Source organism: Acomys russatus, chromosome 4 (assembly GCF_903995435.1).
Source record: "Acomys russatus chromosome 4, mAcoRus1.1, whole genome shotgun sequence".
NCBI classification, from domain to species: Eukaryota; Metazoa; Chordata; class Mammalia; order Rodentia; family Muridae; genus Acomys; species Acomys russatus.
The window spans coordinates 15,516,842-15,544,436 of NC_067140.1; the positions used below are offsets into that span (position 1 = coordinate 15,516,842).

Consider the following 27,595-nt stretch of genomic DNA (forward strand, 5'->3'; position numbering starts at 1 on the left):
TTCAAGGACAGGAGTTAGCTTGCCTTGCATAAATGGGCTCTGACTTCAACACACATACACACACACCACAGAATGAACATACAAAACAAGCCTTCACATTAGTCATAATATACCTCTTACAGTACTAATTTTGAAAATTAAGAAATATAATTGGCCTCAATATCAGCCTTACAGTTTAAAGAGTGAAATAATGTTACAGCTATTTTATACCGTTTAGGGGCCACACTTGTAATTATTTTCTCATGACTTTTTGTTTCTAAATCTGTTTTCAAAAGAATGTTAGCCTGGGCGTGTCAGCAGGTAAACGCTAGCCTGGTCTATATAGCAAGCTCCCGGTCATTCATTAGTACATAGAGCCTGTCTCAAAAGGAAAAACAAAAGTACAATGCTGTTTAGAAGTTGATATTGTAAACCTACACTTCTGACCTTAGTAGAATTTGCTGTGTATAATCAGCACATGCAGTTGGTGGATTCAAAACTGCCTTTTCTAGATCTTTGCTTTGTTCAGACAGGAGTGCATGGAAATTGACATTGATCAAGGATAGTAGGAGCCTTAATTTGTTTTCACATTTTCAAAAAACTTTTAAAGCTTTTCATATGCACACATGTTAAACATATGTTTCTGAGCTTTAAATGTATTACTTATCATTAATATGAGAAACTAAATAAAAATTGTTAATGGGCTTGTATATTAAACACATCGCTGGTACACAAGTATCTGAAGATGAATGATACAGCATGTTTGGTTCATTTTTGTTTGGTCCACTTTTAAGACCATTAGAAGCGAAACAACCTATGCACAGTGGTCTTTCAGTGTCACCTGTGAACCATCCCCCTTTTAATTTCCATATCCTGAAATGTGACCAGAATGTTGAAGAGGGGATTACAGAACGAAGGCTGTGAGTCAGCTGTGGAAAGGTGTTCTGAAAGATGGCATGAGTAGAATTGAATTAATTTTTAATTTTGTTTCTTAGCTTTTTAAAATGCGGCTGTGGCCAGGTGTAGTGGCATGCGCCTTTAATCCCAGCAGGTGGATCTCTGGGCTACAAAGTGAGTTCAGGGCAGCCAGGGCTGTTAAACAGAGAAACCCTGTCTTGAAAAACAAAACAACAAACAAAGATATTACCATGTTTTATGATCTTACTGATGAACTGAGGCACTTTCTGTTAGCTGGTTGGAGGTAGTGGCATAAATTGTTTGGTGATCACAGGGAATAAAATGGGGTAAAGGGGAGAAGAAACATTTGCCTTTTGTTAGCTGTAGTCATTTATAGCTCTTCCATTCTGGATCTAGTTGTGATGATGGTGGCAAGCTCTTTAGCCACTTCCCCATCTGCAAAGCAGAATGTATCACTTGTGTGTGTGTGTGTGTGTGTGTGTGTGTGTGTGTGTGTGTGTGTTAGCATGGTGAGTAACCAGTGAGTAACCACTCAATATATGTGAGACGTTCAGTGCCACGCTGCTCTGTGCCACCCTCTCCCTCCCATTTTCGAACCTAGGAAAAGCAAGTTATTTTAAGGCCTAAGAAAAACCTCATACCAAAATGAGAGGGGTAGGTTACCCAATGATAAACTAGCAGAGACTGGTTGAAGCCTTAAAGTAACTTGTTCAGACGGAATACTAGCATTACTGATATTTTTCATTTAATCTTTTAAAAAAATTTATTTGTGACCCATGTGTGCATGTGTGCTTGGTCCACATATGGAACACAGAACACACACGTTCTCTCCTTCCAGCTTGTCGGTCCCAGTGATGGATCTTTGGTTGCCTGGAACCGGCAAGCACCTCTGCCCTCTGAGTCCTCACCCTATTTCTTCCTTTTGGTCAAGGAGTGCTTCTATGTCCCTGTGCTTTGGGTTGGTTTGCAAGCCCTTTGTCTTGTGTGAACCCTGAGATAACAAAAAAGGAAGTTGGTTAATGTTAAGCCATATACCATTTTTTTTTTTTTATTACTGTTTTTTGAGGCAGCAACTGCCAGTCTTTGCATTCAGCTACATTAAATTGGCGTCCCTCCACTGACAGTCATTTCCTGCTGTATACTTGGTGGATGCCAGAGCTTCATCGGGGCCAAGTGTGGCTGTGACCTACGGAAAGACTGGTAGTGTTTGTAGTCTACGAAGTCTCTTTCAGATTCTTGTTCATTTTGAAATTTGTGACAGATGATCTTACCGAGTGGCACAGAAGCAGGTTAGCTTCTGAAGAGGAAGGGCATTCTGAACTGCCTCTGTTCTGACGCCTTTATGTGCTACGCATGGCCTTATATTTCACAGGAGAGCCAGGTGTAGCATGCAAAGTACAGACAAACCGAGAACTGCTCTTCACGGACAGCTTTCCACTTGGGTTTGCAGCTCAGCCTGTGTTTAACATCAGGGCAAGAAGATGCTGTGTAGAATTCTGGAATAAATTAAGTAAAAATAGACATGCTAGTGCTCAGTGCTGCTCAGTTTGATGCTCAGTTTAAAAATAATCTTTGAATGAAGCACATGAAAGAGCCACTTGGTAATGCAGCTAGATTTGCTGTGGTTCTGTAGTCAAAAGAACCAGACTGTTTACCACTAGTGGCGTGTCTACGTGATGCTCTTGATTAACCATGTGAGGGTTTGAAAGGTGTGTGGGATCACAGATGTGACGGCAAGCACTTGTAGTCCCAGTATGGAGTAGAGGCAGGAGGATCAGGCACTCGGGGTCAGCTGCAATTGTGGGTTCCAGGCCTGTCTGGGCAATGAGGCCCTGTCTCAAACCAAACATGACCTACATATTTTAAGGTTGATCATGTGTGTGCGCTTTTTTTTTTTTTTTTTTTTTTTTTAAAATTAGCCTTTCTGGTAGTATTGTGCCATCTAGTGGACATATGTCCTGTAGGCAGAGTGGCTGAAATGCTAGATGCTTTTTAATATTTAGACTCAGGATTCTTTAGGCCACTGATTGTCGGGTTCAAGTAAGAGTTTACCACACATGAAAATCTTAGTAGTAAACGGAGCTTAATCAAACCCTCCCATTATACGCTCAAAAAGAAATACCCTTGCTTATCATCTTAGTGTTTGAAACTTAACCCAGACAAATTAATTTTCCACCAATCAGTATCTAAATTGTGGTTGTGGCGTGGCTGATGGTAACCTCTGTCAAGAGAGTATGGCTTGAAGTAGAAGGTAGTGGAGCTTTACCGTCATGTTTATTCAGTGTAGGTTAACTTGCACCTAACAGTGGGACATTATGTGGTAAATATTAGAGAAATGATCCAGTGGACAGAATGCTACCTAGAAAAGAGCCTGGGGACTGGAGGGCTGGTTCTGTTGTGTGCACACCCATGTGGTGGATTGTAACTGCTTCTCTGACTCCAGGAGATTGACTGCCCTTTTTGGCCTCTGTGGGCACCACACACAGGGTGCTTGCCCCGTGCCCATGTGCGCGCGCGCACACACACTTAAAAAAAAAAAAAGAAAAAGAAATCTAAATAGTCTAGTCTGGGCTCACCACTTGAACAGTTCTTACCAAATCACAGGGTGTGCTTTTGTCTGTGTTCTACTTTGATATAAATAAAATTCAGAATTGTATCAAGATTGGAGTCTTGATACTCTTTTATTTTGTTATATGTGTGTTGACACAGGGCCTAGAATTGCCTGGATCTTGTTGTGTAGACCTGGCTTACCCAGAATCCTTAATCTTCCTGGCTTACGCTTTTGAGTGCTGGGGTTAGGCTTGCACCACCATGCCCAGCATAACAGTGCAGCTGACCTCCGAGTTTGTGTGAACACACTCGTTCATAGCAAAAATATACAAAGAAGGTACTTCTGGACTGCAGGATAGAGCCATCCTACCATATGACACCTTCATTGGAAGTGCATATGTTAGTGCTTTTATCTTGTTGCCTCTTCCTCCTAGCTGCTGATCTGTGGTCGAGATGAGTGGACTAGGTGAAGGCTCCCTGGACCCGCTGGCCACTGAGTCTCGAAAACGCAAATTGCCCTGTGATGCTCCTGGACAGGGGTAGGTGATGGGAGGAGCTGGGGCAGGTCACAGTGGAACTGAGCGAGGCTGCGGGCATTTCTAGTGTGTACCTTGTGCCACCGCAGTTGATGTTCTTGTTGGCTGAGTTTAGTATGTCTCCACATGAAACTTATTCTTCTCGAAGCTTTCTTGAGAGGTGTGAGTCATGGCTCTTCTCCTCTTTGCAGTCTTGCCTACAGTGGTGAAAAGTGGAGACGAGAGCAGGAGAGCAAATACATAGAAGAATTGGCTGAGCTGATATCTGCAAATCTGAGCGATATTGACAACTTCAACGTCAAACCAGATAAATGTGTGATCTTAAAGGAAACAGTGAGACAGATACGTCAAATAAAAGAACAAGGTATCACAACGTCAGAAAAACACCAAAGTCCTTGGAACTTCTAACATATATGAAATCCTTCTCTTCCCATTTTGGGTCTAGGTGGTTGAGTAGGGCCTTACTTGTGCTAAGCAAGACTCTATACCACTGAGCTATACCCCAAGGTCCCGTGCAGTGACCAACTTTGCTTTTTAGGAAACAGTTAACAGAGAATTTGGTAGAAGACCAGTGTTCCTCAGCATGCCGGATACTGGTGGAGGGGAAGCTGGGCCTAAAAGCTAGCATGCCAGCAGAAAGTGAACTGGGAAGTAGTGCCTTTCTGGGAAACAGTGACGTTTAATAATTTTAAGTTGTACCATACCCCCTGTGCCCCCACTTTTTTGTTTTTTGTTTTTGTTTTGTTTTTTGTTCGTTTGTTTCTTTTTTTTTCGAGATAGGGTTTCTCTGTGTAGCCTTGGCTGTCCTGGACTAACTTTGTAGACCAACCTGGCCTTGAACTCACAGCGATCTGCCTGTCTCTGCCTTCCCAGTGCTGAGATTAAAGGCGTGCGCCACCACGCCCGGCCACTTTTAGTTTTTTGAGACAGGGTTTCTCTTGTACACCAGGCTGGCCTTGAATTTACAGAGATATACCTGCCTCTGCCTTTCTGAGTGCTAGGATTACAGGCAGGTACCACCACACCCAGCTCAGTTGTGGCATTTTGTTTTCAGGCAGTAAGTGTTCTGCATGTATGTGGACATGCTACCTACCCCCAGTGTGCCTGTGCGTGTGTGTGTAAGGGCTAAGGTAGTGCTGTTTACCATGATGCTTCCTTCTGTATCTCAGGAAAAACTATTTCCAGTGATGATGATGTTCAGAAGGCTGATGTGTCTTCTACAGGACAGGGAGTCATCGATAAAGACTCCTTAGGACCGCTTCTCCTACAGGTAGGCGTGAGGACTGTAGCTATCCGAAGCATGTTGTGCTTTGGTTGATTTTACCATGTGATTATATGGGGTGGATATAGGGGGTGTTGGAAATGAGAAAAAGCTTTTACACTCGTCAGGCAGAGCTCAGTGTTCTTATAGCCATGCTAAAATACCCCTCCTGGCACTGTATGTTATACACTGTATCCAACTGAAAATACAACACACACACACACACACACACACAAGCCAAGGATCTCTTTGCCATAGAGTAGCTGGTGATTTCACAGGCCAGTAACACCCTTCTATGAATTTTCCCATGGTTGCTTGCACAGCACACGGCAGCTTTACTTTTTCCTTTTCCTTGAGACTGAACCCCGGGCTTCACAATGCTAGGGGACCACAGCGGGCAAGTATGTTACATCCGAATGACATGCTTACCTCAGCTGGTGTTCTTGGAGAGTTTTACTTATCCATGGTGCTGGGGAGGGAATCCAGGGCCTCATGCATGCTAGGCAACTGCTCTATGATGGAGCTGCACACCAGCTTGTGAGGCAATTTCAAACATTAAACATGTGCATGTTTTTAAAGTAATTGCCTTGAGAAGAGCTGATTAACCATGGCGCAGTGTCTACTTCAGGCCGGCGAGCGCTTCAGCAAGTTTACTTGACAACTGGTCTTTCTTTCAGTGAGTCATTTCAACTACTTTTGTGTTCATTCATTTTAAAATTCTTTTACACACTTGTTCAGGAACAGTATGGTAATTCTTATAGCTTAATGTGGGATCAGGTGGAAAACTGGGGAGCACTAAGAATGATTTTTATTTATTCTTTTCTCTTTGCTGTTTGTTTTTTTTTTTTTGAGACACAGTCTCAAAACATGCAGACAATTTTTCTTTTTTCTTTTTCCTTTTTTTTTGGAGACAGGGTGTAACATTAGCCCAGGCTGTCTTTGAACTTGCTATATAGCCTAAGGTGAGCTCAACTCCTGCCTCCACCTCCTGAATGTTGGGGTTAAAGGTGTATACTATGTCATTCCCTACTTACCTTTACTCCGCCCCCCCCCCCTAATTCTTTTTATAAGCCCGGAAATAATCATGCTAATGTTAATAGAATGATGGTTTGCAGTTCACTCTAATTGTGAGGTTATTTCCCCTGCTGTACAGACAAGGCTGTAGTCTTAGTCTGCTAAGGCTGCAGTGGCAGACTGTCATGGCTTAGACAGCAGAAGCGTAGTTCTTCAGTTTGGAAGGTAGGAGTCCAAGATCAGGGTGTTGGCAGGGCTGGTGTTTCCTGAGTCCTCTCCCTTTGGTCTCTACTGTGTCTTAACATGAGTATGCCTTCCCTGGTATCTTTTCAATCTGTCCTTATAAGGGACACCAGTTGTACTGAATTGTCCCCTTTACTCCTATTGACTATTTGCTAGTATAAACCTAACCTAAACCCTAACCCAAAACCTTGCAAAACCGGGGGAAGGGCTTTAATGCTTTTGCGGGGATACAGTTTTCATAATAGCCTGTATTCACGCATTCCACTGCAGGCACTGGATGGTTTTCTGTTTGTGGTGAATCGAGATGGAAACATTGTATTTGTGTCAGAAAATGTTACACAGTATCTGCAGTACAAGCAGGAGGACCTGGTTAACACAAGTGTCTACAGCATCTTACATGAGCAAGACCGGAAGGATTTCCTTAAACACTTACCGAAATCCACAGGTGCGCCTTTTTTTGTTTGTTTGTTTGAGAGAAAGACAGGGTCTCACCGTGTGGTCCAGGTTTGCTTTGACTTTATGATCCTTCTGTTTTTATCTCGTTGTTTTTATGTGCTGGAATTCGAGGTGTGTGCTACCACACCTGGCTACAGGTATGCATATACATGTGTTTTATGGGTATATTCAATTTTTAAAATTATTTCTTAAGAAATTGAATGTGCCTTTTAGAAGCCAGGCACTGAGACTTAACATGTGATTGCCCCCAACATTTTCATTATGGCCTGAGCAGACTCAGTTTTCCATGGGCCCAAATGTTCAGTGGGACTCGGGTTGAGGCTGAGCTTATTTAGAGCCCTTGTTATTGTCCTTTTAAAATGTTCTATGTAGGTGTCACCACATGGGAGTTGTGTGATGAGAAAACATAGCTAGACTCTGCTCTTCTGTTTCTGAGTAGGGTCTCATCTTTTGGCCTTCTTGTAGCTGGACTAGCAGCATTCCCGGCCACATTCAGCTTATAGCTTGGGTTTTTAAAGATTTTATTTAAAAACTTATGTGTATGTATCTAAGTGAATGTATGCCGTGTGTGACTACAGTGTCATTGGAGGCCAGTAGAAGGCATTAGATCATCTGGAGATGCTTATGAGCTACCTGAGCTGGTCCTTGGGAGGAGCCACAAGTGTTCTTAACCAGTGAGCCATCCCTCCATCCACCTACCTTTAATTTTTAAATATCTTGAGCTAGGCATAGTGGTGCATACCTGTAATCCTATCATGAGAGGAGGCAGAGGCAGGCAGATCTCTGTGAGTTCAAGGCCAACTTGGTCTACAAAGCAAGTCCAGGACAGCTAAGGCCACACAGAGAAACCATGTCTTAAAAAAGGAAAAAAAAAAATTGTGTGTTTGATGAGCATTTCACTGTGTACACGTGTATAATATGTGCATTGCGCCATATGTGTATCAGGTGTATGTATATGTACCACATATGTATGTGTATCATATGTGCGTGTATGTTTATCGTGTGTGTATGTGTTTCTCATAAGTGTATGTATATGTATCATATGTGTTCCTCAGCTAAGAAGAGTGCATTAGATTTCTTGGAACTGGAGTTAGGGGTGGCTGTGAGCAACCATGTGGGTTCTGGGAACCATACTTAGATCCTCTGCAAAAAGCAACACGTGCTCTTAGCTGCTAAGCCCCGACTCCAGCCCCAGCACTAGCTTGAATTCTTGATAGTGTTTGACTGAGTTTTACCTGGTTTGTAAAAGAGAATTTCAGTTTGTTTTCACATTTTAATTTGTTTTCCAAAGTTAATGGAGTTTCTTGGACTAATGAGACCCAGAGACAAAGAAGCCACACATTTAACTGCCGCATGTTGATGAAAACACATGATATTTTGGAAGACATGAATGCCAGTCCTGAAACGCGCCAGAGATACGAAACAATGCAGTGCTTTGCTCTGTCTCAGCCTCGAGCTATGCTGGAAGAAGGGGAAGGTAAGACGACGCACTGTGCCCATCAAAGCTCTTCCTACCCATGTCCTGTTCCTGTCACCCGTTGAAGAGTCACAACTAAAACTAAGTGTGATCTGACCCGGTAACCTTTTGTTGTAGACTTACAGTGCTGTATGATCTGTGTGGCACGCCGTGTGACTACAGGAGAGAGGCCATTCCCATCCAGTCCTGAGAGCTTTATTACCAGACACGACCTTTCAGGTAAAACCAGCTGACTTGGAAGCTGTTATAAAGAGTTCTTATTCCTGTTGGTTCTGTGTGTTCATGAGTGTGTGCTCTTGTCAAGAGGTAATTCTATCTGGGCTCCGAGTATGTAACATAGGTCATGAGCAAGCAGTTTTATCTGCTGAGAGCCATCTTTCAATCCAGCCTGTTTTTTTTTTTTTAAAGATTTATTTATTTATTATGTATACAGATTTTGTTATAGATGGTTGTGAGCCAACATGTGGTTGCTGGGAATTGAACTCATGACCTTTGGAGGGGCAGTCAGTGCTCTTACCCTCTGAGCCATCTCTCCAGCCCCCCAGCCTGTTTTTATTAAATGACTATAAAATAATTTCAGTAAGCAGGGCATAGGGGCTCACGCCTTTAATCCCAGTACTTGGGAGGCAGAGGCAGGTGGATCGCCATGAGTTCGAGGCCAGCCTGGTCTACAAAGTGAGTCCAGGACAGCCAAGTCTACACAGAGAAACCTTGTCTCGAAAAAACAAACAAACAAAAACAATAATTTCAGTAAAATCCTTGGCAGTTGACTATAATGGCACTTAGAAATGGCAGTCTTATTTTCTCCTCCAAGTAACACTAAATAATGGCTAAATAAAATTCCTTTAAACACTTTAGAGACTAGCATTTAAAACCCAACTCAAACACTACTTTTACAGGTAGCACCTGTTCATTATAAATGGCGCATTAAGAGTAATGCATGCTTTTTACCAGTGATAATGCACTCTCTCATTCCCCAGCAGGAAGTGCAGCCTGAGCAGCCTCCTGCTGTGTGTTAAGGACAGAAGGCAGAGCTGAGATTATCTCCTTTATGTCACTTTCAAGGGCTAATCAGCTGAGCAGCAGCAGGTACTTGAGGGCCGGGTTAGAATCTCCTGTTTTTATCTCTGATAGGAAAGGTTGTCAATATAGACACAAACTCACTTAGATCTTCCATGAGGCCTGGCTTTGAAGACACGATCCGAAGATGCATCCAGAGGTTCTTCAGTCTGAATGATGGACAGTCATGGTCCCAGAAGCGTCACTATCAAGAAGGTAAAGGCATTTGGAGTAGATCTCTCTGCTGATGTTCTGCAAGGCATTCACGGTGTGGTTAGCCCTTGTCCTGCTATTTGGTGGTGGTGGGAGAGGGAATGGCTTTTGAGCATCGCTGTTCTATGCTTTAGTGATAGCCACATGGTTTACAAAGCTTTGTACTTGAAGTGCAGTCCCTTCTTGTCTGTTTCTGTATGCGTGGGTCTAGTCTCAGGTACTTGTAACAGTATGCTTTTCTTCCCCAATAGCTTATATTCATGGCCACGCGGAGACCCCAGTATATCGCTTCTCACTGGCAGATGGAACTATTGTGAGTGCACAAACCAAAAGCAAGCTCTTCCGCAATCCTGTAACGAATGATCGTCACGGCTTCGTCTCAACCCACTTTCTTCAAAGGTGATGACACTAAATGTACCCATGTTGTCAGTATGCTTTGCTCTTGATATTTAGGGAGAAAAGGCAGGAAGGTTGTTGGAGTTGGTGAAGTAAATTTGGATTCGTAGAATGTTTTCTTTAAGTTTTTTTTTTTAAATCTAAAAGTTAGTATTTTCCACTAAATAATTGGCTCCTGGGTAAGGTCAGGGTATGGGAGTGCGAGATGTCAGTGAGGGGGTGGTATGCTGGGAGAATAGTGGATGCTATGTTGTTACCTTTCATTTCTAGTGGTGCATTTACATTGCTTCTAGTGATTAATTTTAGAGTAAACAGTATAAATATAAAGGGTAGTAGTCACTGATGTTTTTAATGGTAAATGAATTGCATAGGAGGAGATTCATCCACTGATTGTCTTGAGGAATTGGCACATACTCCCAGGTTAAGCCCCAGGTTTGGTCACCTGTAACGAGGCCTCAGAGGCTCCACATAACATGGCTGTTAGAGTCACCCTGTGCTGGTGTCATTCATTTAGATTTCCTGGCTCATTTAAAACTATTAGATGTAGCTCAGCTGGAAAATGCTTGCCTTGCATGAAGCCCCAGGTTTGATCCTAGCACTGGGTACAGCAGTATGCTCCGTGTTCTCAGCACTTGGGAAGTGGAGGCAGAGGATGAATTTAAGGAAACTTTTTGGCCAGGTGTAGTGGTGCTTGCCTTTAATCACAGCAGGTAAAGGCAGGTGGATCTCTGTGAGTTCAAGGTCAGCCTGGTCTACAAAGCGAGTCCAGGACAGCCATGATTCTATTACACAGAGAAACACTGTGAAAAAAAGAAAAAAGAAAGAAGAAAGAAAAGGAAGGAAGGAACGAGGAAAGAAAGAAAACCTCTTGGCTTCATAGTAAATTTGACCCATAGGCTAGACCCATTAAAAATAACAACAACAACAAACAAACAAACCAGAACAATCAAGTTCACAAATTCAGACCTGGTAGTGTAGACCTGTAATCTCAGCTGCATGGGAAGCTGAGGGTTTAGAAGCTCAAGTTCTGGACCTGACTGAGTTAATGAATAAATTCAAGGTCAGCCTGGGTAGATTAGTGAGACCCTGTCTCAGAATAAACAGTGGGTTAGAGCACTTGCTTAATATGTGGGCTAGAGAGATGGCTCAGTTATTAAGAGCAGTTGTTCGTGCAGAGGACCTGATTCACAGCACTCGTATGGCAGCTCACAATTATCTGTACGTCTAGTTTCAGGGGATCCGATGCCTTCTTCTGACCGCCACAGGAAGGAGGCATGCATATGGACACACACACGCAGACAACATACCAATACACACACACCTAAATCTGAAAACTGAAAACACATCACAAAGTGCCAGGCTGACTTGGTGATTAGCGCCTAGATCGGGTTTGCCACTTGGTATTGGAGGGACACCTAGTGACACCAGGGCAGGTCTTTCCTGCACTCTACCTTTCCTTTGTACATTGCTGCGGGTTTTAAGAACTCTGTTTGTTTCTTTGCAGAGAGCAGAATGGATACAGACCAAACCCAAGTCCTGCAGGACAAGGCATTCGACCTGCAGCAGGGTGCAGCATGAACATGTCTCCAAATCAGAGTGTGCAGATGTTGGGCAGCCGGCCCTATGGCGTGGCAGACCCCAGCAACACAGGGCAGATGGGTGGAGCTAGGTACGGGGCTTCCAGTAGCGTGGCCTCACTGACCCCAGGACAGAGCCTGCAATCACCATCTTCCTACCAGAACAACAGCTATGGGCTCAGCATGAGCAGCCCCCCTCATGGCAGTCCTGGACTTGGCCCCAACCAGCAAAACATCATGATTTCTCCTCGTAATCGTGGGAGTCCAAAGATGCCCTCACACCAGTTCTCTCCTGTTGCAGGTATCCACAGTAGCATTTTCTTTTGCTTATGTTTTCTTCTCACACTACTGTCATTCTTTGCAATAAGAGCTTTGAAATTGTGTTTTTTAGTGTGTCTGACATCTCTCTCCTGCTCTTTCTCCACATGCAGGTGTACACTCTCCCATGGGATCTTCTGGCACTACAGGTAGTCACAGCTTTTCCAGCAGCTCTCTCAGTGCCCTGCAAGCCATCAGTGAGGGTGTGGGAACCTCTCTTTTATCTACTCTGTCTTCACCAGGCCCCAAATTGGATAACTCTCCCAATATGAATATAAATCAGCCAAGTAAACCAAGCAGTCAGGATTCTAAAAGCCCCCTAGGCTTATACTGCGAACAGAATCCAGTGGAGAGTTCCGTGTGTCAGTCAAATAGCAGAGATCACCCCAATGACAAAGAAGGCAAGGAGAGCAGTGGGGAGGGGTCAGAGACTCAAAGGGGTGCCCTGGAAAGCAAAGGCCACAAGAAGCTGCTGCAGTTACTGACGTGCTCCTCTGATGACCGAGGCCATTCCTCCTTGACCAACTCTCCCCTAGACTCAAATTGCAAAGACTCTTCCATTAGCGTCACCAGCCCCTCTGGAGTGTCCTCCTCAACACCAGGGGCAGTGTCTTCTTCCACTTCCAATGTGCATGGGTCTCTGCTGCAAGAGAAACACCGGATTTTGCATAAGTTGCTGCAGAATGGCAACTCCCCAGCAGAGGTCGCCAAGATTACTGCAGAAGCCACTGGGAAAGACACTAGCAGTACTGCTTCCTGTGGCGAAGCCCCTGTTAGGCAGGAGCAGCTGAGTCCCAAGAAGAAGGAGAATAATGCCCTTCTCAGATACCTGCTGGACAGGGATGACCCCAGTGATGTGCTTGCCAAAGAGCTGCAGCCCCAAGCGGATGGAGGGGACAGTAAACTGAGTCAGTGCAGCAGCTCCACCAATCCCACCTCCAGCCACGAGAAGGAGCCCAAAATTAAGACAGAGACGAATGAGGAGGTAAGTCACTGTCTCTTCCAGACGCCATTTGTTTCTTCATTTCTGTGTTATAAACCTAACGTGGTAACAGTATACATTGTTAGTTTTTAATTTAAGGATAACCCTGAGCTTTCATTTATAATGGTTTGTGTGTGTGTGTGTGTGTGTGTGTGTGTGTGAGAGAGAGAGAGAGAGAGAGAGAGAGAGAGAGAGAGAGAGAGAGAGAGAGAGAGAGAGAGAGAGAGAGAGAGGGAGGGAGGGAGAGAGAGAATATCTTGGTGGCGGTGTTTGATGCATGCATGCCTTCCATTGTGGGACTGGAGGTTGAACTCAGCTTGTCAGGTTTGCATGGCAAGGTTCTTTACAAGCTGAGCCATCTTGCTGCCCCTATAAATAAGTTTTTAGTGGTCAGTTTTTAAGTATTTTAGTGGAGTAGTTGTGTTGGAATGGACAGATTGGGCTGTTAAAAACATGGTAGACTTTATTAGGAAAAGTTTGAACTTAGCAGCATAGCTTTTTTTTCTTTCCAGAGTTCATGCATATGAGCACATTCTGTGAGAGCATCTTGCTAACCCTGGGAAAGCACTCTTCTCCGGGAATGAAAGACTAATGCTTCATAGGGCGCAGGGTCTCTTTCTACATCCCTGTTTCGCCGTCTATCCCTGGCTGTCCTGGAACTCAAGACGGCTGGGATTAAAAGTGCGCACCACAACACCCTACATCACTGTTGCGTTTTACTGGGTTCCTGTTTGGTGGGTTGTTTTGGTTGATGGATAGGTACATTCAGTATTATGTGCAGAATAACTTTAAAAGTTTTGTTTTCAGGTATCTGGAGACCTGGATAATCTAGATGCTATTCTTGGTGATTTGACTAGTTCTGACTTTTACAACAATCCTACAAATGGCAGTCATCCAGGGACCAAACAGCAGATGTTTGCAGGACCAAGTTCTCTGGGTAAGGAAGAGCCAGAGTTTTTCTTTTTTGACGGGTAAGGTTGGGTATGTGAGTTAAGACATGGTCTTTCTGAGGAGCCTAGGCTGGCCACGGACTTGCTGTCTTAACTCCATGTCCCAGTGCTGGGACTCAGACGCGTCCCAAAGGCCCTGCTAGCTTTTGTTTGGAAACTTCTCAGTACAGTTGCACGTTCTCTTATATCAAGACCAGGAATCGGCAGTGCTTGTACCTAGAGAGCAGATACTCTGCCTTTCTGGTTTTTTGCACTCATTGATATTATCTGTGTTAGTTATTTTCCTTTTTAAAAATTACGTTTATACACACTTTTAATCTCAGCACTCAAGAGGCAGAGGCAGGCAGATTACTGTGTTTGAGGCCAGCCTGATCTACAAAGAGGATTCCAGGACAGCCAGGGCTACACAGAGAAAAACCCTGTCTTGAAAAACAACAACAACAAACAAAACAAATTACATTTAATTTAATTTTGAGTGTGTGTGCACGCATGCATACCAGTGTACTCAAAATTTATTCATCTGCTTCTGCTTCCTGAGTACCGGGACTAAAGACACAGCTACCACACCTAGAAGTTATGACTTTTCTTTTTCTTTGAGACAGAGTCTCATTGTTTTCAATTGTACTGTTTCCTAAACTGAAATGAATAGTCAGATTAATCAAAGAGGTTGGAAAAAGAAAAGAAAAAGGTTGGGAAAAATTTATATCTATTCTCTATTTGACTGGAAAGGAAGCGTAACAGCTTATTTTTATTGTAGAATTGTACATACAGAATATACTTCATAAATACATATGTGGAAGAAGCTCTAGGAATTAAAAACATTGTTGCATTTTCTCTATCTTCCTTCTTGCCTGTGTGGCTGGGAATCTGTCCCCAGTGCCTCATTCTTGTTAAACATGGGCTACTAAGCCATGCCACTCAGTCTGTGACTTGGCACTCTCACATTTGGCTTGCACTATCATAGTAGGCTACAACATGCAGATTATTGTTTGTCTTTATTTAGAATTTGGGCTTTTCTTTTTCCTTTACTTTTTACAATTGTATTATGTATATGAGTGTTCTGCCTCTGTATATACACCTCCACAGAGGGCATCAGATCCCAGTGTAGATGGCCGTGAGCTGGGAATTGAACTCAGGACCTCTGGAAGAATGCTCCTAACCCCTGAGCCATCTCTCCAGCACTTTTTCCCTTTTCTTTTCTCTTTGACATGATTTTATTTTGTAAAAGAAAATGGTAGTGTTTGTTTTTATGAGAAAGACTTTGTGTGTGGGGATTAGTGGTGGTTGTCTCTTGCACTAGATTATGTAAACATTGACTCAGCAAGGGCTGGAGACTGATGTGGCAAGCTTCTGTTTCCAACAGGTTTGCGAAGTCCACAGCCTGGGCAGCCTGTTCGTCCTCCGTATAACCGAGCGGTGTCTCTAGATAGCCCTGTTTCTGTTGGCTCAGGCCCTCCAGTGAAGAATGTCAGCAATTTTCCCACGATATCTAAACAGCCCGTCTTGGCTGGGAATCCAAGAATGATGGAGAGTCAGGAGAATTACGGTGCCAACATGGGTAGGTTATTTCTAAGTGTAGTGATTTCCTTGAGAACTACGTCTAAAATGCCGAAAAACACTTGAACATTGAAATCAAGCAACATCTTCAATACTTTAATTTATTATTAATACATTGTTTCTTCCCTGGGTGTCTCTCCTTTGTTTAATGTCTTGATTATTTAAACTGTTAAATATTCCACCGGCTCAGGCCACCTTTCTAACCTGTAATAAGTGTGTGGGAGTGGAGGCTTGGAGATAGTGTCTTAGTAATCAGCCAGCGCTGCTCTAAGGATGATAGTGCTATCTCAGCCACTGCTGTATCTAATGGGTCTCCCAGTGCACAAAGGGCTTTGTTATGCTTTGGTTAAGACCTGATGAGCTCTACCTGTTTTAGGCGGACCTAACAGAAACGTTCCTGTGAACCCGGCTTCTTCCTCAGGAGACTGGGGCTTAACTAACTCAAGAGCCAGCAGAATGGAACCTCTGGCTTCAAGCCCCCTGGGAAGACCAGGAGGAGACTACAGTGCTGCTTTACCAAGACCTGCCATGGGGGCTTCAGTGCCCACCTTGCCTCTTCGCTCTAATCGACTACCAGGCACAAGACCAACACTGCACCACCACCACCACCACCACCAGCAGCAGCAGCAGCAGCAGCAACAGCAGCAGCAGCAGCAGCAGCAGCAACAACAGCAGCAGATGCTTCAAATGAGTAAGCAGTCCCTTTCAATTAAAAAAAAAAAATGAAAATTGACTCAGATGCAATGGCATTTGGGGAGGCAGAGGCTCCCTGTGAGTTCAAGGTTCAAGGGCAGCTGGGTCTACAAAGCTAGTCTAGGACAGCCAAGGCTACAAAGAGAAATCTGTCTCAAAAAAACAAAAACCAAAACCAAGCAAACAAAACACACACACACACAATTTAAGAAAGGAAGAAAGGGGGCTGGAGAGATGGCTCAGAGGTTAAGGGCACTGACTGTTCTTCCAAAGGTCCAGAGTTCAATTCCCAGCAACCACGTGGTGGCTTACAACCATCTATAATGAGATCTGGTGGCCTCTTCTAGCCTGCAGGTGTACATGCAGACAAAGCAATGTATATATAATAAATAAATACATCCTTTGAAAAAAAAAGAGGAAGGTTGGAGAGATGGTTAAGCGGTTAAGAGCACTGGCTGCCCCTTCCAGAGGACCTGGGTTCAATTCCTAGCGCCCACATGGCAGTTCACCACTGTCTATAACTCACACCCTCACACAGACACATGTGCAGGCAAAACACCAAGGCACATGAAATAAAAATAATGTTTAAAAAAAAAAAAAAAAGAGGAAGAAGAAAGGGAAAATTGCTTTTTGGGCATGGTAGTGGAGAGTTTCAAGACAGGGTTTCTTGTAGTCTTGGCTGTCTTGGAACTCACTCTGTAGACTAGGCTGGCTTTGAGAACTCTGAGATCCACCTGCTTCTGTTTCTCAAGTGCTGGGATTATAGGTGTGTGCCACTGCCACCACCGGGCTGAAAATTACATATTTTATGGTAATTTTGACTGTTGGCTTCTTTGAAAGTTTATGCTCTGGTTTGTTCCCCCAGGAGCCGGTGAGGCTGCCATGGGAATGGGGGTCAACCCCTATGGGCAAGCAGCACCATCTAGTCAGCCAGGTCCCTGGCCAGAGAGCATGCTGCCTATGGAACAAGGTCCCCATGGGACTCAAAACAGGTAGGGCTGTACTTTGTGCCTTGGAAAATGTTTGTGTTGGATTTAAGAGTCTGAGCAGGACCAGTTCTGAAGATTCTGTGCCTCAGTTTTTCTGAAAAACTTAAAAAGACGTACTTATTTTTAAAAAATGCATGTGTGTATTCTGACTTCATGTATGTCTCTTCATCATGTGTGTCCATGGAGGCCAGAAGACAGCATAGATACCCTGTAACTGGAATCACATGTATATGTGGGTGCAGTTAGCTGAGCCATTTCTCCATCCCCTGAAAATTAACTTTGAATACTGGATAAACATTTCAGTGGTAAGGATGGGAGTGAACTCTTGTATCTTTAAATAATAATAATAATAATAATAATAATAATAATAAAAAAAAAGAAAAGATAGCAAGTTCATTCTGTTGTTGTTGTTATTATTATATAAACTACCACTAAGCAACATTCCCTGCCCACATCTTTTTAAAAATAATTTATTTGTCTTTATTTTATGTGCCATACTGCTTTTCCTGTATGTATGTCTGTGTGAGGGTGTCAGATCTTAAGAGTTACAGATAGTTGTGAGCTGCCATGTGGGTGCTCGGAATAGAACCCCGGTCCTTTGGAAGAGCTGCCAGTGCTCTTAACCACTGAGCCATCTCTACAGTCCCATCTTTTTTTTTTTTTTTTTTTTTTTTAAAGTTATGTGTTTATGCAGAGGTCAGAGAACAGCTAAAACAGATGCATTAAAAAAAAAAAAAAAAAGATTGATTTATTTTATGAGTGCTCTATCTGCATATACACCTGCATGCCAGAAGAGGGCATCAGATCACATTATAGGTAGTTGTGAACCACCATGTGGTTGCTGGGAATTGAGCCTGTGGAAGAGCAGTCCGTGCTCTTAGCCTCTGAGCCAGCTCTCCAGCCCCAGATGCATCCTACAGTGGTTAGTTTTACTTTGATGTCAATGTGGGCACTGTGTAAGTTTCAGCATTTAGCATTAAGCAGGAGGGATTGGTGAATGTGAGTTTGTGGCTAATGTACTTAGGAAGACTCTCCAAAAACTTAAAAAGCCTAAACAAAAAACAACACTAACAAAAGAACACAACTAAAATTTTTCTTTTGCTTTTTTGTGGTCTTTGGTGTGGAACACCCCTATCGATCCCAGCCCAGCAGCATTAGAGCTGTCTTTCTCTAGGCCTCTTCTTAGGAATCCTCTGGATGAGCTGCTTGGGCCACCTTCTAATCCAGAAGGCCAGAGTGATGAGAGAGCTCTGCTGGACCAGCTGCACACACTCCTGAGCAACACAGATGCCACCGGCCTGGAGGAAATCGACAGGGCCTTGGGCATTCCTGAGCTTGTGAACCAGGTGAGCTGCAGTTAACTTGTGTTTGTGTCATCATGAAGACAAACACAAGCGTAAAACAAGACTATGTGGACCTGTATCACTTGTGAGAAAGTGTGTGTTTCTTGTTTTTCCTCAGCCAAAGAAGAGATTTAATGAAATCACTACACAGTTTTTGTGCCCCCCCCTTTTTTTTTCTAGTTTAACTTTATTTTTAAGGTATTATTTTAGCTGGGTGGTGGTGGTACACACATTTAATTCTAGCACTTGGCAGGCAGAGGCAGGTGAATCTCTGAGTTTGAGGCCAGTCTGGCCTACATAGTGAGTTCCAGAGCTACATAGAGAAACCCTGTCTCAACAAACAAGCAAACAAACAATACACACACACACACTGCTTATGCGTATTTTGCCTGCATGTACATCTGTGCACCATGTGGTACATGCCTGGCACCCACAGAGGCCAGAAGTGGGTATGGGTTCCTTTGGAACTAAAGTTAGAGACAGCTGTGAGCCACCATGTGGTGCTGAGAACATCCTGTAGACGAGCATCCAGTTGTCTTCACTGAGCCATTTCTTCAGCCCTAATGATGTTTATCCAATTCTTAAAAATATTAGATTTACTAATTTGACTTTATTAGATATATGAGTGCTTGCTTGCATTCATATATGTATACTATGTGTTTGTTTGGTGTGTGCAGATGTTAGAAGAGGATGTTGCATCATTTGGGGCTGAATTTAAAGATGGTTATGAGCTAAAATGTGGATTCTTGGAACTGAACCTGGATTTTGTTCAAGAGAAGCAGATGCTCTTAACAGTCCTCTCTCCAGCCCCAACAAATGCTATTTCCTTTTTTGCTTTTTTTCTAGACTAGGATTCTCTGTGTAGCCCCAGCTGTCCGGGAACTCGCTCTGTAGACCAGGCTAGCCTCAAACTCTGCTTGCCTCTGCCTCCCAAGTGCTGAGATTAAAGATGTGTGCCACTACCACCCAGCTTGCTATTTACTTTTATGGCTCAGTACTTTTATATACTTCAGTACGTAGCTAATCCGTTAGGTGTGCCAAGGAGGCAGACTGCTGCTTTAAACAAGATTTACCATGGCAAGCCAGATCATTATCATCTCCTTATTTTTAAAAAATATGTATTTATAATTTATACAATATTCTGCCTGTATGTATGCCTACAGGCTAGAAAAGGGCATCAGATCCCACTACAGATAGTTATGAGCCACCATATGGTTGTTAGGATTTGAACTCAGGACCTTTGGGAGAATAGCCAGCATCCTTAACCTCTAAGCCATCTCTCCAGCCCTCCTCTTTCCTATTTGTATACCCATCTCATGAAAATATGCTTTCACTATTTTAACTTTGTTTTTCCAAGACAGGATTTCTCTTTGTAGCTCTCTGGCTATTTTAGAACTCTGTAGACCTGGTTGGTCTTGAACTCAGATTCACTTGCCTCTGCCTGTTCCAGTGCTGGTATTAAAGGTGTGTGCCACCATGCCAGGCATCACAAGTACTGTTGAAATGTTTTGGATGGTTGCTTCTGTGTAAGTTGTATGGGGCAATGTCTAGGTCTTTGTCCAACAGTAACCCTAGGGTGGGCCTCTTAGTTGCTGGTAGGGAGCTAGACATACATACATATATAAGGATTGTATAGGAATGTGTGTTTATGTGTTGGCACATGTATGCTGTGGAAGCCAGAAGAGGGCATTGAATCTCCTAAAGTTGGAAGTACAAACAGCTACTAGCTGCCTGATGTGGGTGATAAGAATTGACCTTAGATCCTCTGAAGATGTGGGTGCTGGGCATTGAAGAACCCACCTCTCCAGCCCCTGTCATAGAGTTTTTAAAGGGATTTGAAGAAATGCTGAGCAGCTCTGATGCCCAACTTCAGAGATACCTGGCCCTGGTGCTGAAGAGCAGCCAAACTTGGTCTGTTGTGCTCTTTCCTACTTTCTGGTTATAGGTCTTTACCTAAAATTCTTGTTTTTGTTTGTTTGTTTGTTTTTTTGAGACAGGGTTTCTCTGTGTAACAGCTCTGGCTGTCATGGAACTCGCTCTGTAGTCCAGGCTGGCCTTGAACTCACAGAGATCCACCTGCCTCTGCCTCCCAGCTCTAAATTTCTGATAAATGTATCAAATGTGGTGGTGCTTACCTTCAGTTCCAGCACTCTAGCAGTCAGAAGCTGGCAGATCTGTATAATCCATGGCAAGCCTGGTGTATATAGCAGCAAATTCTGGGCCATCCAGAGTTACACAGTGAGACCCTATCTCAAAACCCAAACAACAGCAAAAACAAATTCTGAAATAAAAGATGGAAAGAACATACAAAACATCCTTAAAACCCTATATGAGCAATAAAGGGGGTATTGTTAATAATTTGTGGACATGCATTTTTAGATTTAAAACAGTATATCTATACCCCCATGAGTATTTGTGTGTTTCTACAAGAGTGTCAGTTCAAGTCACTACCATTGTCAGCTATCAAAGGCCTCATTCTGTGGACTCTGCCCTGTATCAGGCCATCCTTCAACCTTGTGGAATCTGTAGGTATAATTTCATGTTATAGTGGATTCTCTCTAGCACTCAACTGATGAGTATTGAGCATGTGAGCCATTTAAGAGACCCAGAGTGGCCCAGGTTATGTTATTCCTGGTGTCCCAGCAGCTCTGGAAGCTAAGTCAGGAAAAATCACACAATTCCAGGAGTTAAAGGCCAGCCAGCATAGGTTAATCCCACTAAATGAAATTAAAGACCATTACCTAAATTCTTTGGTTAAATTTAGCAAGCTATATTTTCTTCCAGACAGGGCTATTTCCCTAAAGTGGGGTTTGAGAAAATAGGCATTGAACATAGGAGAAGGGGGGGGGCGGTTATATTAGCTTTACAACTTCAAGGCTGGGGGGTTTTCAAGGGGTTTTGGCTATGTAGGAGCTTGGCAGCACATTTCAAAATTATTTGGCAGAACATCTTATCAGGGTGGAAGTTAGGGCGTGGAACACGTCAAATTCCAGAAGGTGGGTCAAGACATGGTCAAACCCAAGTTTTACGGAAAATGGGAATGAACTTATTTTGACCTGTAATGAGATGGCTGTTAATCTTAAGATGGAGTCAGGCTGGTTCATCACATCAGGACCTTGTCTCACGAAGGAAGGTGGTAGTAGATGAATTCTAGATGAGTATTTTCAGCTCTTCCTCTCTCAGCATTGCTGTACTGGGGGGTGCCTTAGGCAGATGACCACACAAATAATAGAGCGACTATTTTAAAAGACATTTACTGAAATTACCAGCTCTCACCATATTTCTTTGCAAGCATGCTTATCTTGTTACGTTTGTTGGCCATTCACCTGTGTTTCTATAGTTTTCTAATGAGGCTTTAATTTTGTTGGCATATAAGAGTATTCAGGATCACCTGGCTGAGCTGTTTGGTTTCATGGAGGCATAGCACTCACGCCCATACCTTTCAGTCCCTATGTTCCCAGGCTGGCCATGTGCCAGTGTGATGCGCCCAAACACACGCAGCTTGACATTCCCCATGTCTGTCTGTCTGTCTGTCTCTCTTTTCTCTCAGTTTCTTGGTTTTAGTTTTATTTTCAGTTTAAGAATGTTGCTGGGTGTGGCTCCTCACACCTTTAATCCCAGCACTGAGGAGGATGATCTCTGAGTTCCAGGCCAGCCTGGTCGACAAAGTGAGTTCTTGGATATCCAGGGCCACATAGAGAAACCCTGTGTGAAAAACAAAGCACCCCCAAACAAACAAACAAAGCCATCAAACTCTTCAAAATTGTGTTTAATACCCATAGTAATTTATTTATTTGTTTGTTTGTTTGTTTGAGACAGGGTTTCTCTGTGCAGCCTTGGCTGTCCTGGACTCACTTTGTAGACCAGGCTGGCTTTGAACTGACTGAGATTGGCTTGCCTCTGACTCCCGAGTGCTGGGATAAAAGGCATGCGCCACCACGCCTGGTTTATATTCATAACAATAATTTATAACAGTAAAAGCTAAGTTGTTACCTGGGAAGCATTTAAATCATGACTAGTACATCTGTAAAAATAGCCATAGATGACAAGTAACAAGGTGATCAGATAGCCCACAGAATACTTTCGACTGTGCTGGCCCAAGCTGGCAACATGAATTTGGTCCTCACATAAAAGTCTGCATAAAAGTGGTAGGAGAGAACCAACTCCACAAAGTTGTCCCTGACCTTCCCACATGCACGGTGGGGCACGCACACGCCCTACACAGGTAACAGTAATGAAAGTAAGGCGAAAGTGTTATGTAAATACTCAAGGTGATAGGTATTTACAGTATGATGTCTGTGATCAGAGAGGAGACAAGATTCCAATAGGGAATTTAGACAGTGCTAAATAAATACCTCCAGGAATGGAGAAATGGTCTAGGAGTGAAGGTGGCTGGCAGAAGCTGGACGAAGGAGCCTTGAATATCTAGCTAAATTTTGCTTATACTGTACTTGCCAGACGGTTAGGTTGGCTCGGGTCTCAGAACACTTTTTTTTTAAAGACAAGGTTTCTCTGTGCAGCTCTGGCTATCCTGGAACTCATTCTGTAGACCAGGCCTCCCAATTGCTAGGATTAAAGACATGCGCCACCAAGCCCAGAACATTCTTAATTCATTATTCATTTTAGTAGAGTGGGCAAGAGGTTGATGCATAGTCAGTGTGCTGTGGTCAACATAAGATACAAATGCTTTATTAAAGGTGCCTGTGTATGGAGTGAGCAGGGTTGGAATGACAAGACAGAGTAGAAGCACAGGTGCCAATCACTGCAAGAATCCTCGGTAGGCTTGGGAGGGTCCTGGGAATGGAATGTGTAGAATGGGAAGATGTGAGCAGCAGGGAGACTGGGTGATGGGCACACCTTGTATACACCTGGAAGGAAGGTGTTCCGGGGAGCCAGGCACTGGGATACAGGGGAGATCTGAGGAAAGCGGGTTTGCTTTTCTTGTGGGGCCGTGGTAAAAGCTTGATTTCTGGCTGGGCGTGGTGGCGCACGCGTTTTATCCTAGCACTTGGGAGGCAGAGGCAGGCAGATTGCTGTGAGTTCAAGGCCAGCCTGGACTACAAAGTGAGTCCAGGATAGTCAAGGCTACAGAGAAACCCTGTCTCAAAAAACCAAAAAAAAAAAAAAAAAAAAAAGAAAGAAAGAAAGGAAGGAAGGAAGGAAGGAAAAAAATGCTTGATTTCTGTTTCTGCATACTAAGTTTGAGGGGGTAGGGACACCCAGGTAAAGAAAGATGTCAAGGATTCATTTGCATAAGCCAGCTGAGTTCAGAGGTGCTTGGGGTAGGACACATAATTTGAAAACTAGTTATTCTCCATGTCTAAGGCACCCAGGCAGGAAGTATAGCAAGAGGAAAACCTGAGACGGAACTGTACGCGTTCCCCTCAGTCAAGTAAGCAAGGGCTAGAGTAGGGGAGCAGGGACAGTGGTGTGGGTGGTAGAGTAGAGCCGCAGGACAAGGCTTATCACTGTGTTCTTGGTTTGGGGGCCCAGGAGAAGGCAAAGGTACACAGCGCACCCGAGACACTCTTCTTTCATCCTTTGGAACACGTGGCTTTCATTTTTTGTCACCCAATGCTGACCTCTTGAGAAATAGTGATGGGGGACCACCTTTAGCTTTTAGGTGGGGAACGCACTCTGGGAATGAGAAGTGCTTTTCCCTGTAGTTCATCAGTTATTACCTAAATTATATCATCTTATATGAGAATTTATTTAAATTGAAAGAACATACTTGTGAAGTGTTATTACATTTTATTTTTGTGTGTGTCTGTCCATGTCTGTCTCTGCATATGCATGCCACGTTGCACACATGGAGGTCAGAGGACAGCCTGTGGGAGTCAGGTCTATCCTTCCACCATGTGGGTTCTGGCAAATCGAACTCAGGCTGTCAGAACTGTTGGCACAGGTCTTTACCACTAAGTCATTTCACCAGTCCTAAAAAGTTTAAAACAATTTTCTGTGTGTGTTCATGCATGTGTACTGCCATACATGTGGAGCCCATGAGACAACTTTCAGGAGTCTGTTCTCCTGTGTGGGATCCAGGGTTTGAACTTAGGCCATCAAGCTTGACAGCAGGCACCTTTACTTGTTGAGCTACCTTATAGCCCACAATTTAATCAGTTCTATTAACAGTTATTTGCTACTAAAACCTAAAATAGTACACTGATTTCCTTTTATTGAAAATCTTTGACAACTGGTCAATCTAGTTACTTATACTCATTATTTATTATATTTTAACCAAATTACTTGACAATTTCTCCCATCTCTTTAAGTCATGGTTGCCCCATCGTACAGACCTGAGTTCTAAACCACCCAGGACTACACAAGACTTACTGGTGCTTCTTTCAGTCAAGTCAAAGGGTAGAAGTATATTAAAGTCATTTGTAAATATCCACACAACAGATTCCCCCATACATTTTTGTTGAGAAGGTAGGAAGAAATTCTCTAGCTCCCCCCACCCCCCACACTTCCCAAAAAAGGCAAGAAGAAAACGACATTGCAGATTCATTTGCTCTAGTTTGTCCTGACAGAGAGTAACTTTCCCAGCCTACTGCACTACATTGCCTGTAAGAAGGAACAGTGTAAGATTGACAGCTGATTGGACTCTTGGTCAAAAATTATCCCCGATGTAGCATTCTCAGGAGGCTCTGCCTGTGACCATGCACAGCTCTTTCTTATCATCTGTGGCTGGTCCCCTTGTACTATCCGATGCTTAGGAGGCACTTCAGCTTTGTCTGCTGGTCTCTCAGCTGATAGGCACCTCTGCTCTCCCAAAGGTCCTAATAGTGGGAAGAAAGCTTGGTTCTAGGAATAAGAGTGAAGGTGTGAGGGTCATTTATTCATGCTTCTGAATATGCACCTACTCAGTCATGTGTGTGTGTGTGTGTGTGTTATTTTGAGGATAACTGAAAAGATTTTGAGGAAAAGGTCAAGGTTGGGTACTGAGCATTTGTGATAGGCTCTTTGCCTCAAAAACTTGTTCCAAAGTAGCCCAGAAAAAGTTGAGTTCTAGGCTGGGTATGGTGGCACACATCTTTAATACCAGCTCTTGGGAAGCAGAAGCAGATGGATCTCAGAATTTGAGGCCAGCCTGGTCTACGAAGTGAGATCCAGGACAGACGGTCACAGAGAGACCCTGTCTCAAGCGAATGTGTTTGTTGTCCTCTGCGATTTTGATTTATTTCTGCTTGGTTTGAGATATGTGTGGTCCTTACTATATAGAACTCTGGTCTTGAGCAAATAGTATTTCTTCACATATTGAAAACATTGTAGCTACTGAAAAGGCCTATGTGAATGTCTATATGAGTCTGGTTCGTGCTAAGACCCAGCTCCCAGCAGAGAGGTTATGTCTTGTTCCTATGCAGCTCCAGGCAGGAATCTTGATTTCCTTCTGGATTCTGAGGCACTACTGCTCACTGCATTGACTTTAGTGCTCACTGCATTGACTTTACTGCTCACCTGTATTGACTTTAGTGCTCACTGCATTGACTTTAGTGTTCACTGCATTGACTTTACTGCTCACCTGTATTGACTTCACTGCTCACTGCATTGACTTTAGTGCTTACCTGTATTGACTGTATTGGTTTGGTTTTTTGTAACCTGGTTTGGAACATTTGCTTTGGTTACTTTCACTGTTCCTGTGTGTTTGATGTTTAAGGGACAAGCGTTGGAGTCCAAACAGGATGTTTTTCAAGGCCAAGAAGCAGCAGTAATGATGGATCAGAAGGCAGCACTGTATGGACAGACATACCCAGCCCAGGGTCCTCCAATGCAAGGAGGCTTTAACCTCCAGGGACAGTCACCATCTTTTAACTCTATGATGAGTCAGATAAGCCAGCAAGGCAGCTTTCCTCTCCAAGGCATGCATCCTAGAGCCAGCATCGTGAGACCAAGGACAAATACCCCGAAGCAGCTGAGAATGCAGCTTCAGCAGAGGCTGCAGGGCCAGCAGGTAAGCCAGCTGTGCACTTGCCCGGGCTTATGGTGGCTCTCAGGCTATGTTCCTCAGGGTTCTTGCCATTGGCTCTCCACTCCTTGCTAATGAAAGGAATTCCTTTTGCTTTCACTTGTTTGTGGAGACATTCCTTGTTAAGGAGTGTGTTTTCAAATTGGTTATCTTTGGGGCTGGATGGCTCAGAGGTTAAGAGCACTGGTTGCTCTTCCAGAGGTCCCTAGTTCAATTCCCAGCCATCACATGGTAGCTCACAACCATCTATAATGGGATCTGATGTCCTCTTCTGGCATGCAGGTGTACGTGCAGATAGAGCATTCAAATATATTAAATCAATCAATCAATCTAAAAAACAATAAGATTTGGTGTCTTTCTATACATATATTCTATGATATAACATTAGCAGTAGCAACCCACTCAGTGGGTAAATGTACTTTCCAAGCAAGCCAGGCAACCTAGTTTAATTCTTTTTGTTTGTTTGTTTGTTTGTTTTTTGAGACAGGGTTTCTCTGTGTAGCCTTGACTGTCCTGGACTTGAGTTGTAGACCAGGCTGGCCTTGAATTCACAGTGATCCACCTGCCTCTGCCTCCGAAGTGCTGGGATTAAAGGAGTGCACCACCACGCCTGGCTCTTAGTTTAATTCTTAAAGTCACTCCCTGCTCATTCCTTTAATCCTAGCACGTGGGAGGCAGAGGCAGGGGGATCTCTATGAATTCTCTAGGCCAGCCAGGACTACACAGGGAGACCCTGTTTCAAACAGAACAGGTTAAAACATCAGAAATCATTTCCCCTGGAGAAACAGGTGTCTTGACAGTCCTTGGAAGGCATTTCCTTAGTATGATGACCAAATAACTAAACCTTGATTTCAGCTTTTTGTTTTAAAGATAGAATCTTGCTAATTGCCCAGGGGACAGGCCTCCTGCCTCAGGCTCACATGCTGGGATTGCAGGCATGTGTTGATTCAGCAGTTTCTAATGGTAACGCTTCTTGATATTTTCCAAAGCTTTTAGTACTTTGGGGCTGGAGACGAGCTCAGCAGTTACGAACATGTGTTGCTTTGGCAGAGGACATATGCTTAGTTCCTGGCACCCATGTTGGGCAGCTCACAGCCTAACTGTAGCTCCAGGGGATC

General features: G+C 43.6%; 1 protein-coding gene across 1 annotated transcript in view; it reads left to right on the forward strand.

Moving 5' to 3' along the window:
* The window catches only part of Ncoa3 (nuclear receptor coactivator 3), an 84,841-nt gene that overhangs the window by 52,314 nt on the left and 4,932 nt on the right, over positions 1-27,595 (forward strand). The window contains exons 3-18 of the mRNA XM_051143815.1: positions 3,882-3,986; positions 4,175-4,347; positions 5,153-5,253; positions 6,772-6,946; positions 8,249-8,434; positions 8,552-8,653; positions 9,569-9,709; positions 9,958-10,105; positions 11,607-11,980; positions 12,111-12,982; positions 13,787-13,916; positions 15,293-15,487; positions 15,863-16,177; positions 17,045-17,171; positions 18,343-18,514; positions 26,169-26,462. Of these exons, the coding sequence (XP_050999772.1) occupies positions 3,901-3,986; positions 4,175-4,347; positions 5,153-5,253; positions 6,772-6,946; positions 8,249-8,434; positions 8,552-8,653; positions 9,569-9,709; positions 9,958-10,105; positions 11,607-11,980; positions 12,111-12,982; positions 13,787-13,916; positions 15,293-15,487; positions 15,863-16,177; positions 17,045-17,171; positions 18,343-18,514; positions 26,169-26,462 (3,591 nt within the window). The 5' untranslated portion in view covers positions 3,882-3,900. The remainder of the gene's footprint in view (positions 1-3,881; positions 3,987-4,174; positions 4,348-5,152; positions 5,254-6,771; positions 6,947-8,248; positions 8,435-8,551; positions 8,654-9,568; positions 9,710-9,957; positions 10,106-11,606; positions 11,981-12,110; positions 12,983-13,786; positions 13,917-15,292; positions 15,488-15,862; positions 16,178-17,044; positions 17,172-18,342; positions 18,515-26,168; positions 26,463-27,595) is intronic.